Below are 19564 nucleotides of genomic sequence, written 5' to 3' on the forward strand. Positions count from 1 at the left end.
CCAACCTTCCTTCCTGCTAGCATGTTGTGTTCATAGAGAACACTAAGGGACATTAGAGTATAAGGAAATGCATGAGGAAAATAAAGAATTCAGTCGACATAATCTTTACTTATTATTATTAGAATGTGAGTGTGAAATCTATATTAAATCTACTCTTTTAGGTTTTTTTAAAAAATGGATTTATTTACAATTACCTTTCCTTCTTTGGAAGAACTTTGTGTCTTCCTTGTACTATATTCCATTCTACATTATAGCTATTTTAATAGAATTGCACGTGTGTGTGTGTGTGTGTGTGTGTGTGTGTGTGTGTGTGTGTGTGTATCATATCACCTAGTAAAATATCTTTGGATCTTCCTCAGAATCTAGCATAGTTTTTGCATATATTTGGCATTTAATAGTTATTGATTAAATGAATGAGTGAAGAAAGAGTTTGTCTCCTGCTTTTGGGAAATGATCTTTAAGATCATTGTGTAAGGGGCAGCTGGGTGACTCAGTGGATTGAGAGCCAGGCCCAGAGATGACGGTAGGTCTTGGGTTTAAATCTGGCTTCAGCATCAGACTCTTCCTAGCTGTGTGACCCTGGGCAAGTCACTTTACCTCCATTGCCTAGCCCTTACCACTCTTCTGCCTTAGAACCAATACACAATATTGATTCTAAGACAGAAGGTAAGGATTTAAAAAAAAAAGATAATTGTGTAGCATTATACATTGCTACATAGTAATACTAGGTAGCATTTATTTAACACTTTATAAATATGGAAAGTGCTACATAAATGTCTCCACCTAGATTCACATGCTCTCCTCTACTTTACCTCAGTTACACATAGGGCTGTTAATAACCTTATTTATCCAAATCTATACTAATTTGATGATCTAGAACTTAGAAGAAAAATCCTTCTTCCATTTCTCTCTCTCTCTCTCTCTCTCTCTCTCTCTCTCTCTCTCTCTCTCTCTCTCTCTCTCTCTCTCTCTCTCCACTCCTTCTCTCATCCTTCTCTCTTCCTCTTTACCATGACCTATAATCATATACTTCTATTCCTCCCTCACTCCTGCTATTTCATCCTCCATTACTGTTACCTAAAGTCACTTTTCCTTTTCTTACTCTCTCTGTCCATCCTCCTGCTCTGGTCTCATTTTTTCCCCTTTCTAGTCTAGACTATATAGTAAGTAACCAGTTTATATATCCATCTTTTACCTGTGAAAACAACTAGCTCATTCATTGGTTCTATTGCCAGGCCTAGGGCCAGAAATACTTGGTTTCAAATTCTGCTTTAAATACTAACTAGCTGTGTGACCCTGGGCAAGTAATTTAGATTCTGCCTTGATTTCCTCAACTTTGAAACAGTGAAAATGATACCACCTGCCTACCAGGGTTGTTGTGAAGATCAAATGAGATTACTGAAAAGTACTTAGCATGGTGTCTGGTATATAGGTCTTATTTTTAATGATTATTCTAATTTCCTCAGAGATAAGTCATTTAACATCTGTGAAGTTCAGTATCCTCATCAGTAGGGGAAAGGAAATGCATTAATTAAAAACCAACAAACCATCAATAACAATGTTATGATGTGAAGAAGAGATTAACTCTACCCTGCCCATTTTTAGATTTAATCACCAAAAGTGTACACACCCCATCTTCAAGTGGGGGAGGTCTGGGACCCATGTGTGCAATAGTGAGTGACAAATCAGAATCAATTGTAAGCAAAGCTTTAACTATAATTGGTACACATAAATGGGAGGAAGGCACAGGAAGTGACAAAAGGAATGGTCTTCATAAATTGCAAGAAACTCCAGTGAAGAGAGTTTTTTCTCCTTCAACTTGATCCTGGAGGAGCTCTGGCTGAGGACTGAGGACTGCTTTCCCTTAGAACTACCACATGGGTGAGTGAAAAAGGCTGACTCACTTTCTTGGCTTTTTCCTGGAGGTACTAGTCTCTAGAGAGGCCCCTCATCTGGAGGAGGCCTTGTAACTAAAACCCTTGTCATTAACCCTTAGGCCCTCTAGCTGGGGCTACAGGAGCCCTGCCAGAGTAAGCCAGGGCTTGAGTACATAGTCTAGCTCATTAAGCTAGATCTCTTACTCTGTCCTCTTCTCATTTTTCTACTTTCACTCTTTCCCTCTATTTTATAAATTAATTACTAAAAAATCATTTGGAATTAATTAATTAATTTTCTGGCAACCACCCTATAAAATATTCAGTTCAACCAACCATAATTTTACCCTTTACAATGATACCTTTGGTTGATGGTTAAGTCTTGAATTAAACTTTTCTCTCTATTTGAGTAGAACCTTTTTAATAAATTACAGATAAACCAGTTTTGTATTTGGGATTTGGCTTTCAATAAAATAATTTCTCAATACTGTTGATGTTTATTTTCATTAAATAAATTCTCTTAGGTTTGATGGTCTCTTCCTTCTTTCACATACTGAAACCCCCAGTTTTCATCAGATGATGATCCCATTTTACCAGACTTCCTCTTTCTTGTTTTTTAGACTAATTCCTTCTTCTTTATGAATATTTAAATCAAGGGCAACATTAATTCTTCTTGACTCTTTTCCTCTCAGCTATCCATACTCTCTAAGAAGATAGTGAATACAATCAATATTTCTTAAATGAATGTTAAAGGAAAGTTAACAGCACACAAGACTGACCTTCAATGAAATTATGAAGTAGGTAAAGATTTTTCATGGCATAACATCACCTAGAAACCTACTTCTTTCAAGCTGTCCCATGAATTCTTGGAGCTCCTTATGCTCTCTTACTAGAATGAACAACATATAACATTGATAGATTTTCCTTACCTCTCCCATTTCAGCACAACCTAGCCATCCTGTATCCCACTCCTTCAGAGTCTCATTCTCTCATTCTCTGTTAGGAGATAGCTAATCAAATAATTAAACTATGCTAACTTTCTCAAACTATGTAAGTATTTTCATATATATATATAAAATAGCCAACATATAACAGTTTAAGTTTGCACAGTACATGATATAAATTTGATCCTCCTCCTAATTCTGAAGTAGGTGCTATTATTATCCCAGCCTGATAGATGAGAATACAAAGGCTGAGAAAAAATTAAGTGCCTTACCCAGGGTCAAATAGCTAAAAAATGATTGAAGCGGGAAGTTGGGTGGTTTAGTGGATTGAGAGCCACACCTAGAGATGGGAGGTCCTAGGTTCAAATATAGCCTCAGAAAGGTGTGACCCTGGGCAAGTCACTTAACCCCCATTGCCTAGCCCTTACTGCTCTTTTGCTTTAGAAACAATGCACAGTATTGATTCTAAGATGGAAGGTAAGGGTTGAAAAAAATTATTTAAGCAGGAATTGAAATAAAATTTTCCTGCTTTATGTCAGACATCCTATCAAGTGTTACCTTTTGTTGTTATTATTTAGTCGATTAGTCATGTCCAACTCTTTGTGATACCATTTGGAATTTTCTTGGTAACAAAACTATGGAGTAGTTTGCCATTTCCTTCTCCAACTCATTTTACAGATTGGGAAACTGAGGCAAAGTTAAGTGATTGCCTAGAGTCACACTGTTACTAGGTGTCTAAAGAAGGATTTAAGCTTAAGTCCTCCTAACTCCAGGGCCAGCACTTTACTGGATCACCTTGCTACCCTAGATGCATCAGTTAAATAACAATACCTTCATATAGTTAAAATATGTACTTGTTGACAAAGTCCTTAAATTTAGAAAATGAAGAGAATTTCAGGCAGCATGGCAGGCCAGAATGGGAATATATTTGCGATCACCTTGGCATTTTACAGTTCTTCAGATCAAAGAAGTACAAGATGGCTCTGAAAACGTGTGAGCTTCTGAAGCATTTTTTCCCAGGAAATGCCTAGAGAACTAAGATTCTATAGCTGCTTTATAATTTCATCATAGCCGAGTTAGAGGAGAGTTCTTTGTCCTCCCAAATAGTTCTAAAAGAAGTGAGATAAGGAGGAATGTACACAATACTGAAGGTTATTTTAGGTTAACTTGAGGTTAACTGAAATTTAAATACCTGCAGGTGGTTTCATTTGCATTTGCTTTATTTTTCATGTTTCTTAACTAAGATTATCTACATGATAATCAAAAATATTATTTCTTTATTGTAATGGTCAGTAACCACAGATTCTAGATTTCTGACAATTACAAAAACAAAACAAACATCTTTTGAATTTTCTCCTCTTTTCTCCTACTTCAATAGGATAGATGACATGTTGGTGAACCTGTGGCACACATGCCAGAAAATGCTGGCGTGGGCTTCTCCCTTCCCCCTCTCCACATACTTGCATCACTTGCCCCTTTGCCCAGCAGCCCAATGGGAGGACTTCCTCCCTCTCTTGTCTGGGATAAGGTGGGGGGCTCACATGTGGCATGAGGGTTGCAATTTGGGCACTTGGTCTCTAAAAGTTTCACCATCATTGGATTAGAGCTAAGAAAAGAAGAAATTATATCAATGAAACTGAATGGAAAATTTAACATTCAAACACAAGACTCAAGGGAAGTAGATATGAAAGTGTTATCATTAGAGACTTAAGGTTTGTGTTTACATTTCTAAATAGTAAGATAATATATTTAAATCCAAAGAACTTTATTAGAGCAGTTAGAAAGAGTCTATACAGACAGAGGGCATAAGAATGACTCCACGATGTTGGAATGATCTCTAAAAATAAAGGAGTAAGAAAGAGGGTGTACTGGAGAAGGAAAAAGGGAGAGGTAGAATGGGAAAAAATTGCTCATATAAAAAGGGTGCACAAGGAAGAGATTTTATAGTAGAGGGCACACACACATACACACACATACACACACACACACACACACACACACACACACATACATATACACTTAGAGGGCATAGAAGTTTATCTTACCCAGTAGGGAAACAGGAGGGGAGAGGAGTAAGAAATAAAGATGAAAGGTGATAAAAGGGAAGGAAGATTAAGGAAGTCAATGGTCAGAAGCAAAGAGAGAGAGAGAGAGAGAGAGAGAGAGAGAGAGAGAGAGAGAGAGAGAGAGAGGGAAAGGATAGATGGAACAAAATAGGATGGAGGAAAATACAATAGTAATCCTAACTATGAATGTGAATGGGATGAGTTCATCCATAAACTGGAAGCAGATAGCAGAATGAAGACTATAGTCCTCTAGTATGTTTAGAAGAGAAATGTTTGAAATGAAAAGATATAACTAGAGTTAAAATAAAAGGCTGACAGAATCTTTTATGTGTCTGAACTGAAATTTTTAAAAAAAGGCAGAGACAGGAATAATGATTTCAGAGAGAGCAAAACTATAAGTAGACCTCAAAAGAGAGCCAAGGAAACTACATTTTGTTAGAAAGAACCATGAACAAACTAATATGGAAAAAACTTATAGTAAGTTTTTTGATAAAGGCCTTACTTCTCAAGTATATAGGGAACTGAGTTAAATTTATATAAATAAGAGACATTTCCAAATTGATAAATGGTCAATGGAAATTAACAGGCCATTTTCAGAAGGTGAAATCAAAGTCATCTGTAGTGATATTAAAAAAATGCTCTAAATCGTTATTGATTAGAGAACTGCACATTTAAACAATTCTGAGGTGACCTTATACCAATCAGAACTGACAAATGTTCGAGGAGACAAGGGAAAAACAACCTGATGGAGTTGTGAACTGATCTAACTATTGTGAAGAAAAATTTAGAAATATATCCAAAGAATTTTAAATTGCTCATACTGTTGTGGGAGAGCTTTGGGGTGAAACCCCAAGTTTGGGACAGGTTACCCTTTTCAAGAATGCAACACTCCAAAACTTAGCTTAAAAATAAATAGAGAAATGTATTAATTTGGAAGTGTGTGAAGGGAATCCTTTCCTAGGATCACAGATGGGATGCTGTCCTGCCTGCATCCCTGCATTCCTGGAGCTACATCACTTACATCACCAAGGTTGGTCATCTAGTTACATCATCTAGCATAGGTTACCTGACTCTGAACCTGATCAGGACATGAATTTGCTGAATGTGAAAGGAGAGTTTAAAAGGTTTGAACAAGGAAGTGCTTGCTCTCTGTCCCTCTTGTCTGGCCAAGGGGAGCTGCTGCTGGAGGTCATGATGGGAATACCTAAGTGGGAGCTAGATTAGGCTATTTTATTCTTATCTTTCTATCTATTTCTCAACTTTTACCTATCCAAGTGATTCTAATAAACTTTATTAAATTCTAAGGACCAGTCTCTTAATTTTAATTCTTACAGAAGTCATGTTGAAAATGTGGGAGATAATGTGCAAGGGTAGACACTGCCTCCCAGAGGAAATGGAGTATAGGGATTTTATACCCCTTGGACATTAGGGATTACAGGATAAAAAAAGGGGGTTGGGGTGATTCAGGAATGAGGTAATTGGTTTAGGTTGTGGGTATAAGGAATGATCTGTGGAATTCAAAGAATGATTAGATTAGATACCACCCAATGCTAATCAGAGTGGAACCAGGAAGTGCATATCTATATTAATTGAAGATCTAGGGGAAAGTTCAAAGGGGGGGGGGCGGGTTTGCTCCTAGAAAGGAATTTCTTATGACTCCTTTTGACCTAGAACACTTATGGAGTTCTGGGGTGTATATGGGAAACCTATCCCCCCATATCAATACTTTTTTACTCAGCAATAACACTTTTAATTCTGTATCACAAAGAGATCAAGGAAAAACAAAATGGACCTCTATGTAAAAAAGTTTTATAGCTCTTTTTTTGTGGTGGCAAAGAATTGGAGAATGAGAAGATGCCCGTTAATTGGAGAATGTCTAAACAAATTGTGGTACATGAGTGTGATGCTGTACTATTGTGATAAAAAAAAAATGACAACTATGGTGGTTTCAGAAAAAAAAATGACAAAACCTATATGAACTGATGTAAAGTGAACTGAGAAGAACCAGAAAATCATTGTGCATAGTAACAGCAATATTGTAATGATGATCAACAATGAAAGATTTGGCTACTTTGACCAATACAAAGATCCAAGACAATTCCAAAGGTCTCATAATGAAAAAATGCTATCCAGATTGAAGTACAGTTTTCTTGATTTCTTCATTGTTGTTTTTTTGGCAATATGGTTAACATAGAACTATATTTGTCATGATTTCACATGCCTAATTAATATTATATTGTTTGCCTTCTCAGTGAGATAGAAGAAGTGTGGAGGGAGGGAGCAAAAGAATTTGGAAGTCAAAATTTAAAAAGAATGTTAAAAATAAACAAAATGAGGGGATTTTACTTGATGACCAAAAAGTCCATTCCATGTGAAAATTTATGATTCTGAGATTTTATAGTTCTAAAAGAGGATAACCAACATGATGGGATTTCTCAAAACCAAAATAAATGAACATATGTTGAAGAAGGAGATGTTTAGACTGGAGAAGAGAAGATTTAGAAGAGGCTATAACTGTCATGGTATACTACCTATTTATTCACTGACTAAACTCTGAAATTTAATCTTCCTAAACCAAGGGTGTATACTAAACTATGCCCATCTTCTTTTCTTTTGTATAACAAATTCTAAGATGGAATGGTCATTGCCCCTAAAATTCTTCCAGGATTCCCATTATTTACACTATAGAGAAAAAAGGTCCTTTTCTATTCCAAGAATTAATAAAGAACCATTTTAGAGAGGTTTTAGAGTGGATTTAAGGCAAAGAAATGCATGTACATATTTGACTATGCATATTTATTCCAGGAAATTTATTTTTTCTTTCTTTTTTTTTCAATCAGATGGAGGGGTGGGAAGGAGAGAAAAAATATTTCTGTTATTATTATTTTTTAAATACAGAATTGAGGTAGTGCCACAGTTGGGGAAGTGTTACAAATGACATTTCAGATGAGGTCACATGCTTTTATTTAACAATTACATTTTGCTGAAAAATTCTCAGAAAATGATGGTGATCTGTAAATACTTGAAATGTTAAAACAAAATATATCAATAAATTTAAAAAATATTATTTAGGACAACAACAAAAAATTCCTTCTAAGTAAGAATCAAGTTCAGGCTAGAATTCTCTTCACTGACTCCTCTGTCTTTTGAAGGATGCAGCTATCAGTAAGGAAAATCAACAGTTTTATTACCTGCTCCAAATGACAGAAATCCTCTGTCTCTGTCTGAGGGGGTGGATATAGATAGTTCTATGACCTATACTGGATCCTCTTAATTAGAAAGTACTGTCAATAAAGTGCTCGGCTCCACCAACCATATTCATTACTTAACGCCAGAGGGCACTCTGGGATAATTTTTTAAGTCAGGTTCCTCATTCATTCTAGCTCTTGCTCAGCAAGTATATAAGTCTTAGCCAGGCATAGCTAAGCATAATCTATACTATTAGAAAGGAATAAAAGAAAACGACCAGCATTTTACCCAGCACCTGGTCTGACATCCTTTTCAGTAACTGTATCTGCACCTTTATCTTTAGGCTGGCCTGAAACTTAGCAGTATTGTGGCTTTGCTTTCAGTCTCTAACTCTCTCAGGAACATGCATTTATTTTACATCTTTGCTTCCATATATTCTGGTAAGGGGGATTTCTCCATTGGATGCAAACTGCAGAGCTACCTCAGTCCTATTAGGACAGTCATCGTGAAAAGTGCCAGTTCCTGCCAGTGGCTCATTGTTATCTTTTCTCTCTCCTCCTTTTAAAAATCACTTCTTTTTTATTTGGCTATGTCCTTAATTCTTGCTATCATCATATGGATAGAATTCTTCTCATTGACTTCTCTATCTTTTGAAGGATAAAAAACTATCAGTAAGGAAAGTCAAATTATTATGACTTGCTCCAGATCATTCCATTGTAAAAGGGTAGGCATGGGGAGTCTTGTGTCCCACGCTTGATCCTATTCTTAGTAAGAAACAGGATGTATATTGTCTCTCATCTAGGTCTCTGCCAGGGGGATCTGTGGGAGGAACTTGAGAGTTATAACTACTATATTGTACTCCCATAACATACTGGTGAACCATTTTTAATCTTTCTGTCCATGTGGTCTCTAGTATACTGTTGTGTAAAGTGGAATCAGCACTAATTAAAAAATATTAAAGCTTAGTTTACTGTAGTGATTCCCAACGTGGGGACTACCACCCCCTTGTGGGTGCTGCAGGGATCCATGGAGGTGGTGATGGCCACAGGTGCATTTATCTTTCCTATTAATTGCTATTAAAATTTTTAAGAATTAATTTCCAGGGGGCTAAGTAATATTTTTTCTGGAAAGGGGGCAGTAGGCCAAAAAAGTTTGGGAACCACTGGTTTAGTGAATAAGTTTTGCCCTTTCCCTCAGTTTCAGTAAACCTCACTCCAAGCCCAGCCTGCTCAATCTGCATTCAAAAGGAGCCTGCCTAAAAAGACCCAGGTGATAAAAGTTTGGGAAGGCATCATAGTGACTTGTCCCAGAGAGCCCTGGCACCCAGAGTGTATCACAAATTGTTCTAGGTTTATATGTAGATGGAAACCTCTGTCTCCAACCACTGACCATTTCTTAAAAATGTTAATTTGAAGGATACTCCCTTCAGAAAGACTTGAATATATAAAATAAATCTATAGGATGATGTCATTTAAAACTGAGAATTGTGTTTTCCTACAAATTAAGAGTTTTTCTTTAGATCTTTGGGCATTTATCTTAGGTCTATGACTTGAGACAGTGCCCCAGTGCGCTCTCTCTCTCTTTCTCTCTCTCTCTCCCTCTCTCCATCCCTGTCCCCCAATAAAGCACTGAATTTTTTTTAAACCCTTGTACTTTGGTGTATTGTCTCATAGGTGGAAGAGTGGTAAGGGTGGGCAATGGGGGTCAAGTGACTTGCCCAGGGTCACACAGCTGGGAAGTGGCTGAGGCCGGGTTTGAACCTAGGACCTCCTGTCTCTAGGCCTGACTCTCACTCCACTGAGCTACCCAGCTGCCCCCTAAAGCACTGAATTTTAATGGATGGTTCTCCCTGGTCTCATTTTGAATAGTGACTAAAAAGGATACATCTTGTTATTTCAAGATCTTCTTAAATTTCTACTTCACACATTGTGATAATAAGATGACTTCTGCTATATTTCAGCATCCACTACTCTTCATCGAAATGTACTGAACCATGAAGTTTGTTGGGGAAAAGTCTGGATATTAGAGGGAATTTTTGGTTGGTTGGTTGGTTGTTATCCTTTGTTATTTGCAGAGGTCCAAAAGGACGTTATGCTGATGTCTTTTATCTTGTGCAGGAATGGGATTTAAGTAAGGCAGAGTGCACAAAGTTGTTGGCTTTACTTGGAGACAATTATAAGACCTGAGTTCAATTCTATCTTCAAACACTTATTAGCTCTATGAGCTGGAAAAGGAAATGGTAATCCATTTTAATATCTTTGAAATAAAATCCCAAATGAGGTCATAGAGAGTCAGACAAAACTGAAGCCATTGAATGATATCAACAAAAAATTTATAAAAATGTTACAGAAAGAACAGTGATAAAGAAAACCCAAAACAGCAAAATATATATACTTTTCCATCCAGCCCAGGTCTGCACAAAAAGACTCTAGAATATTGCAGAAACCTAGAAATAGATAAGGTAGGTTATGTGGAAGGTGAAATAAAAAGCAGCCTGGTTCAACATCAGAAGGGAAGGCCAGATTAGTATTCAGAAGTCAAAGGAGAATCCAGTGGTCAATGGTCTCTTAATAACTAAAGACCTCTGATGCTGTTAGTATACCTTTTTATACAGCTTAGTGGTTAAATAAGGCCCAGAAATGCCCTCTAAACTAAGATTGTGATTGGTTCTCAATTATGCTGTTTGACCACCTGACCATGAGTCTTCACCAATCATGGTGCCTGGAAAACCCAAATTAGGTCAGCATTTCTTGGCATCAAAATCCAGATTAGGCCAATGTTCTCTTGTAAGAAGTAACCCCACAATACCCTCCCAGAGCAGGGACTTTCCAGAGTTCATGTTGTTATGGAGAAGGACATAGAATTAGTCTTCTTCCCAGAACATTCCCCAGAAGTTCTCTTATCTATCACTCCCTGTACCAGTGGAATCTAGCATGGGAAAACAACTTATGACCAGGTTGAATCATCCTTCACCCATCTTTCTTATCTTCTTCAAATGGCATCTTGTTTTGATTGCTTAGAGAAGGTTGGCACTAGATCTGCACAATAATACTCTAAACCTCAAAGTCTTAAAGGGTAGCACAGTGATAAAGCCTGATTACAATGGACTCTACTGTGATTAGCAAAACTTTTAATTATAAATCAAGAATCAGTAATTGATAATCAATTTTTCACACAACCCATTCTCTAGCAGACAAGAGGCTCATATCCAACCAAATACACCAGCAGGAGGTAAGGCCAACTAACAGAAAATACTCTTTGCCACTGAACTCAGGATCAGGGAGAGGCTACCCACACTTTCTAAGACTATGGGGACCAAATTTGAGCCATGCGCAAGCTCTCAATTCAAAGACTGAGAATGGAAACAAGAGTAAAACAGACACACACACCATCAAACATAAAAAGAACTATCATGAAATGAAAGAAATCCAAGAATAGAAAATCCAGAAGAAGAGAATAATTCTACAAGACCAAGGAGAACTTCAGAAAAAAAGAATGCCCTGGACACAAGGATTAAAAATATTCCTGGAAGAAATTGAACACTTGGTCAAGAATCATTTATTAAGTTTTTAGTATGTGCTCTGTGTGAATGCCCTAGAGGTATGAAAACAAAGACAAGTCCCTGCCCTCAAGAAGCTCAGCTGAACACCAAACCCCACCTAACAGGGCCCAGGACTAAATGATTAAGTGAGAAGCTGTGCATTGAATCACACAACTTCTCTGGTTACTTGTCCAGGGGTTAAGTTGATGGATAATGTTGATGATGAGTGAATAAATGTTAATGATAAGTGGTTAATGGGGTGACTGCAACTTTGTCTTTGCCTGAGTATTTCCTTTCCCCTTAGATGTAAAGGATATCAAACTGATCTTTAGAATAGCAATAGCCTTCACCTAAATAAGCTTTAAGGATTTAATTGTAATGAAATCAGAGGAAGAATTCAGGGTTGAAGGAAGAAGGTGCTGGGAATCTATGCTAGACTATAATTGATTAGATTTTTTGGTCAATGACTAATCGGGTTGTAACTGTTGGCTGGAGAGATTCCTCTCTCTCTGGCCCTGGTCAGGCCAGGCACCTTTGGCTTTGACCAGGTGGATTGAGGTTTGATGATGTTCTTCTTGATATACAGGTAATTGATATATATCTCAGCTCTATTCTGTAGTTGATGATGTGGTAATCAATGAAACAGGATACAGGTAACTTAAGCAGGTTGATTGGCTTACCCACCCAGCCACCTGGGGTCACCTTCTCAAGAGTGAGAGAAAATCTTGATTCAGCTCCTGCCTTTTATAGTGCTGGCAGTAGTTGCCTTTTGCCCCCTGGCTCATGGCATCTGGGTAAATTCTAAATTCCAAACAGTTGGTTGTCACTCATCCTATTCTCCATTTTCTTGTCAGAAATGACAATTACACTAATGAGTTCTCAATAATGAGAAATGGCACACAAAGTAGAATAGCTTGGGAGAAAAAAATGGAAAAGAGATAATACCTTAGCAGAGATGGTAGAAAATCTTAATTGAATTCCCTAAAACTTAGAATGGGACAAATAAAAAGAAATAGCAAATCTTGATTATGTCCATTTGACAACCAGAAATGTTAAAACAACTAAAAATCAAAGACTAAAAAAATAGAAAAAAGGATAAACTGAATAATATAAAAAAATAAGGAATCTTGAAAAAAAGAAAGAAGAAATAATTTAAGGACCAGAAGATTATCTGAAAATCAGAACCAAAAATGAAAGAGAATTTGGATATCACATTTCAAAAAATTATAAACTCTTAAAAATAATTTATTGCTTCATCATAAAAATCTCAATTATAAAATAATTATAAACACATCTCTTAGAATCAGGGAACAAAGTCAAAATTGAAAGACTCCACCAAAAGCATCCCGAAAGAATTCTTGGGCCTGGACCTAGTGGTGGTTTTGTTCTATTTTGATGATTCTCAGGAGAAGTAAAAAAAGGTAGGGTTAGGGAACAATAATGAAGCAGGGAGGGAAGGGATAAAAAGAAGAGGAAAGGAAAGGATCTCATCTCATATAGTAGAGGTACATGAGATGAAGAGTAAGCAAACAAGAAGGAAGAGATGGGAGAAAAATAGATATCTCATATATTTCACTTTTACTTGAATTGGACCTGTGAAGGTAGAACACACACACACACACACACACACACACACATTTAGAAACACATTAAATTTAACCAAGAAAAATGAAGGGACAGAGAGACAGCAAAGAGGAAAGGGAAGGTGGCAAGCATTTATTAAGTGCCTATTAAGTGCCAGTTGCTATGCTAAGTGCTTTACAAATACTGTCTCATTTTGTCTCCATAATAACCCTTTGAGACAAGTACAGTTATGATCTTTCTTTTACAATTGAGGACATGAAGATAGATAGATAGATAGATAGAAATTAAGTGACTTATCCAGGATTGTATGACTAGAAAATGTTGGAGGCTAGATTTGAACTTCTTGACTCTAGACCCAAGGATTGATCCACTGTACCACCTGATTGTCTCATAGTTTAAGGAGAGTTGAAGAAAGAGATTAGGATAAATGAAAGAGTAGTCATAAGCAAAACAAACTCCAATATGAGAAGAGGGGATTTGAAGACAAAATTGAAAATAAATAAAGAAACAATAAAGACCTATCAAAGGAAAGAGAAGAATGACAAGGGAATGGAAATAGATTGGGTCATTTATAGTTCACAGATATTGGGCAAAATATTCTCTCAGTCCTTCATTGTAAAGTGATGAAAGGGCAAAACATTTTTAAAAAGTACAAAAGAAGAAATAGGATAAAAATATACAATTAACAATCATAACCATACACATTAATAGGATGACCTCGCAAATAAACTGGAAGAGGGTAGCAGACTAGATTAAAAAGAAAAAATCCAACATGTTTATAAGAAACACATTAAAAACAAAAATAATTACATAGAGTTAAAATAAGAAGATGGAACAGAATATATTATGTTTCAGGTGAGTTTTTTAAAACACAGGAGTAGCAATAAATTTTGGATAAAGTCCTTTTCTCTTGCTTTGAACTCTTTCTAATATAGGCCTAGTGGTGGTATTGCTAAGTCAAAGGGTAGGTATGAATAGTTTTATAGTGCTTTGGGCATAGTTCCAAATTGTTCTCCAGAATAACTGAACTAGTTTACAACTCCACCAATAGTGCATTTGTGTCACAGTTCTTCCTTATTACCACCTATATTTGTCATTTTCCTTTTGTCTTGGTTGCCAATTTGATAAATGTTAAGGTGGTATCCAAGAGTTTTGTTTTGTTTTTGTTTTTTTTTTAACCCTTGTACTTCGGTGTATTGTCTCATAGGTGGAAGATTGGTAAGGGTGGGCAATGGGGGTCAAGTGACTTGCCCAGGGTCACACAGCTGGGAAGTGGCTGAGGCCGGATTTGAACCTAGGACCTCCCGTCTCTAGGCCTGACTCTCACTCCACTGAGCTACCCAGCTGCCCCCCAAGAGTTGTTTTAATTTGTGTTTCTCTAGTCAGTTGTGATTTAGAAAAAAATTTCATGTAACTTTTGATAGATTTGATTCCTTCTTCTGAATATTGTTAGTTCGCCTCCTTTGAGAATTTTTCAACTGGGGAATGACTGATTTTTATAAATTTGGCTAAATTCCCTATATGTTTGAGAAATGAAGCTTTAACAGATAAATTTGTTGCAGTTTTCTCCCTTGTTTTTTGTTCTCTTTCTAATATTGGTTGCACTAGTTTTGTTTGTGCAAAAGCTTTTTAGTTTCATGTAATCAAAATTATTTTCCTTTCTATAACCTCCTCTGTCTCTTGTTTGGTCATAAACTCTTTCATTATGCATAAATTAAATAGATAAATTTTTCTAAGCTTCTCTAATTTACTAACTCATCTGTTTACTTTAACCTTATTTTAGTATATGGTATGAATGTTGGCTATGGATGGTATTTTTCATTGTGAGTCCCTTGGGGTTGTCTCAGATCCATGCACTGCTGATAATATTAAATTATGGTCTCAAACTTTATGGATAATATGGACTGTTTTTCTCTGACTTTTTTCCCTTTTATTTTAAAACCTCTTTTATTAGCTGTATTATAGAGGCAGTGTAGTATATTGGTGAAGTAGCCAGCCTTGAAACCAGAAAGAACTGATTTCAAGTCCTGTCTCTGATACTTATTGGCTGTGTCATTCTGGGCCAGTCATTTAAACTCCTCAGTGCTCTAGGCTTTTCCTTAAATGTTAAGTTGGAGAGAAGCAACTGAACTATCAGGTACTTTTCTCATCTGTTCTTATTCCTATCCTTGACCTTGCAAGATTCTAGGCAAATAAATTCTTACCACTCCTCCTTAGATAAACCCATCCCTAGCAAAAAGTTCATTCCCCCTCACCCCTCTATTTTAGCATTATCACACACATTGGCAATAAAAACATGAACAAAGGTGAGAGCTCTATAAGTGCTTTGATTCAGGAGGCAAAGCAAATGCATTATTATTAATAATATTTTGTTGAATTTTAGTTGTCATTGTTATTTCCATTAATTAAAATGTAAATAGTTTAGTTTTTAAAAATTTTATTCAAAAACTTACTTCATCTCTGGTAGTGATTGTACTTAACATTATTTGATAATTAAAAAAGAAATACAATAAAATCAATCATTTGATTCAACTTAACCATTTTCAAAATAACTCACAAATCACAATAATTTTTAAAATCATCAAATTGAAATACACAATGCTCAATAATTCTTGTTAGGTCTTTTCTTCTTAGCACTCACACCTCTTCCCTAAGGGAATTTTTTCATATGGGATGATAGCTTTCTGCTTTAAACTTTCTCTTCCTGTACTATTGAGAGACAGGAAGTCCTTTAGAGAGATGAGAAGTGAAAAAATAAAACAAGGGAAAGATATAAATTCCTGTAAGGTACCTTTAGTGATTATTTCAAACACTGATTCATTGAGAACTATAGGATATCATAAGATAAAGTGTTTGAAAATAATGTCTTCTAATTAGTACATACAATCAACATTTTTTTTTAAATTTCTGGTTTGATGGATTCTTTCTGATGATTTTGAAAGGCAGTATTTATACAGATTAGACATTTTGTGTAAATTTGTCCTTCTTAATGCAGCATATCCAAATTCCAGCAATTACATATCAGGAGAAAATGAAGATTTTTTTCTATATTGAAAAGACATTGAATTCTTATCTTTACTTCTGAGTGTTTAATTGGATTTGGCTTATTTATATCATTTTAGCAACTAGAGAATTAGAAATTGAGAATTTCAGAAAAGAAAGATATGGCCTCTCCTGACCAACAATCTGGAGATGTTCAGTTCTGCTTTCAGAACATCAATGGATCCTGTGTGAAGACTCCACGGTCTCTTGGCATTCGGACTTTTCTCTATGGAATCTTGGGCTTTATCACAATTCTTACAGTAGGTGGAAACATTGTGGTAATTTTTTCAATTACATATTTCAAACAGCTTCACTCTCCTTCCAATTTTTTGGTTGCCTCATTGGCCTGTGCTGATTGTTCTTTGGGATTGACTGTACTTCCCTTCAGCACATTACGGTCTGTTGAAACATGTTGGTACTTTGGGGACAGATTCTGCAAGTTTCACTCCAGCTTAGATATCTGCTTTTGTCTAGCATCTATGTTTAATTTGTGCTTTATCTCTGTTGATAGATACATGGCTATTACTGACCCTTTGCTTTACCCAATCAGATTCACAATATCTTTGTCAGGGGTGTTCATAGCTCTTAGCTGGACTTCTGCCTTCTTGTATAGTTTCTCATTACTGTACACTGGTGCAAACGAAGAAGGACTGGAAGAAGTAGTGCGTGAGTTCCATTGTGAAGGAAATTGTCAAATATTCTTTAACAAAACTTGGGTAATTATATCTTCTCTCCTTTATTTTGTGCCGTTCTGCATCATGATTTGGTTGAATAGCAAGATTTTTGCTGAAGCTAAACGACAAGCTAGAAAGATTGAACAAATGGGTAACACAATGTCTTCAGAGGGTGACAAGGTATCAAAAAGAGAGAGAAAAGCAGCTGTGACTCTGGGAATAGCAGTAATGGCTTTCTTGCTCTTCTGGTCTCCTTATTTTATCACTGTAATAATTGATACTTTTTTGGGTTCCACAACCCCACCTCTTGCTTTTGACATTATGATTTGGTTTGCATACTCAAACTCTGCCATCAACCCTTTGATATATGCTTTCTTTTACCCTTGGTTTAGGAAAGCCATCAAAGTGGTCTTAAGTTGCAAAATTCTTTGGATAAATTGCTCTTCCATGAACTTATTTTCAGAATGAAAAATCTACTTCAGGAGTTCCCAGTTAAAAAAGCCTTGGACTCAGAGTCAGGAAAGTTGGTTTCATAATCTAGAAATGCCACTTACCAGCTGAATGAGCATGGACAAGTCATTTAATGTCTCTTGATCTCAATTTTCTCATATGTAATGTGATCAGGTTGGATTATATCATCTCAAAGGTTCTTTCCTGTACTGACATTGTATGATTCAATGTCTATCTCATACACAGGTTTTTTTGTTTTGTTTTATTTTTCCAAATATGAGATTTTATTGTTTTCAGGAACTCCTAGTGAAATTGGAAGTTAGTGCCTCTTCTGAAGTTTACAGTCTTTTAAAGTTATTCATAGTACTAGTAGATTAAGTGATTTACCCATGATCATGTATTTAATACATGTCAGAGGTGGGATGTGAGCTCATGTTTTTCTAACTCTGAGACCAGGTCCTACAACATACTAAATTGTTGTGAGGTAATCTACATAAAAATGCTTTGTACATTTTAAATCATTATACAAATTATGATTTTAGACTAACTTTATTACTCTTTCCAAAAACTTTGACACTAAGCACCAACCCTGGTACTTTTGCTTATAGAATGCTGAAATATATTTCCTGTATCATATTTATTATCTCAATCCTCTTTATTAATTATTACTGGATATCATTCTCAAGATATTAATTAAGGTTTTTAATAAATTCTGCAGAATGTCAATGAATAAAGTCAAGAAAAATGAAATTTCTCTTCATGTATTTTATTATATTAATAATGCTAATAAAATTCATTTGCTATTCTTAATCACAAAAAAGAGTATTTTTTTCAAAATTTTCATTCCCTTTTTAGAGCAAAGAGTAACAAGATTGTTAAAAGAATTGATTGAAGTCATGAAGGTAAACTTGTGTTGGAAAGTATAACAAACTATACAAAGTTCTATCATTGTCATTAAATCATTAAGCATCTTCTTCAGTTTTTCCCATCATTTCCCATCATACAAAATGAAATCTTCCTATCCCCTCTTTTGCTAAACACCTCTGTTTTCTTTGTAGTCTTTTTCTATAAGATCTAAGCTTGGGAAGTAAGAGGGGAGGGGTAAGAGAAGATATTTGCTACCTTTGTTTATGCCTTGACAAACAGCATAAGAAATTGTATTTGGGACACAGGTAGTTTATTTTTTTAAGAATGGATCTTTAAAAAATTATTTATCCATTGTATTTTTATATCATATTTTTCCCTGAATATGCCTCCCCTGCTCTAACTAGATAACACCTCCTTGTAACAAAAGTTTAAAATTGGGGAAACAGCACCTTTTTAAAAAAGAAAAAAAATCTTTATCCACACTCAGAAATACTGTTGTGGACCCATTGTTTAGAACCTCTATAATAAAGGGAGGAAAGGGCACTTTCTCAATTTTTCTCATTTATTATTTTCTTTTAAAGTAACTTTCTGTTAATGATTGCAAAGTATTTAACAGGATATATATGATGGAGTCTTCTGTCTCAATCCAACACCTCTCTCTTAATACACATATAGATAAATATATATAAATTTGTATATATATCCATATAAACTTTTATATATGTAATATACAATATCTGACTGTTTACTCCTGTTTACTATCAAATAACTCACTTCATCTATTTTTCCACATATAAGGATGGATTACTATAAATCTGTGCCTTTTAATTTTATTGTGGATAGAAAGCCTATCCTTCTACTACATTCCCATCTTCAGCAATTTCACAAACCCATGTTATTTTGGGATTCTTGCACATAGAGTTTAATAGCAATGAAGTCAAAGAAGGCATTAACCTGACAAAGATTTTCAAGTTATTTTCTGGGACAAGTTCTCTGACTTCTCTGAACAAAAATACACCAAGTGACCTGGTGGGAAAGACTCCTGGGTTTAGAGTCAGAAAACAAATTAAGGATTTAGATGTATTCTAGAATATCAGTAAATGAAATTGGAAATGAAGTTCTTCTTTTAGAATCCTGATACCACATATTACCTGTGTAGATCATCTTTGAAGTTCCTGCCAGAGTTAAAACTACAATCCTTTGGAATCATTTCTGGAGTTAAAGTTCTATAAGCAGCTGAATATTGTTGTCTTTGGAAATGCTTATCCTATAGATTCAGGCAAAGAAGCAGTAGAAATAAAGGAATATGGGGGGGGAAGGGTTCCAGGAATAT

The 19564-nt window shown here is 35.7% G+C and overlaps 1 protein-coding gene across 1 annotated transcript; it reads left to right on the forward strand.

The window, feature by feature from the left end:
* The first annotated feature begins 16362 nt into the window (after positions 1-16362).
* On the forward strand, positions 16363-17382 carry LOC123246598 (trace amine-associated receptor 7a-like). The gene has a single exon (XM_044675432.1). It carries the CDS (start codon positions 16363-16365, stop codon positions 17380-17382), a length of 1020 nt encoding a protein of 339 aa, XP_044531367.1.
* Positions 17383-19564: the final 2182 nt, after the last annotated feature.

Source organism: Gracilinanus agilis, chromosome 4 (genome assembly GCF_016433145.1).
Source record: "Gracilinanus agilis isolate LMUSP501 chromosome 4, AgileGrace, whole genome shotgun sequence".
Taxonomy (NCBI): Eukaryota; Metazoa; Chordata; class Mammalia; order Didelphimorphia; family Didelphidae; genus Gracilinanus; species Gracilinanus agilis.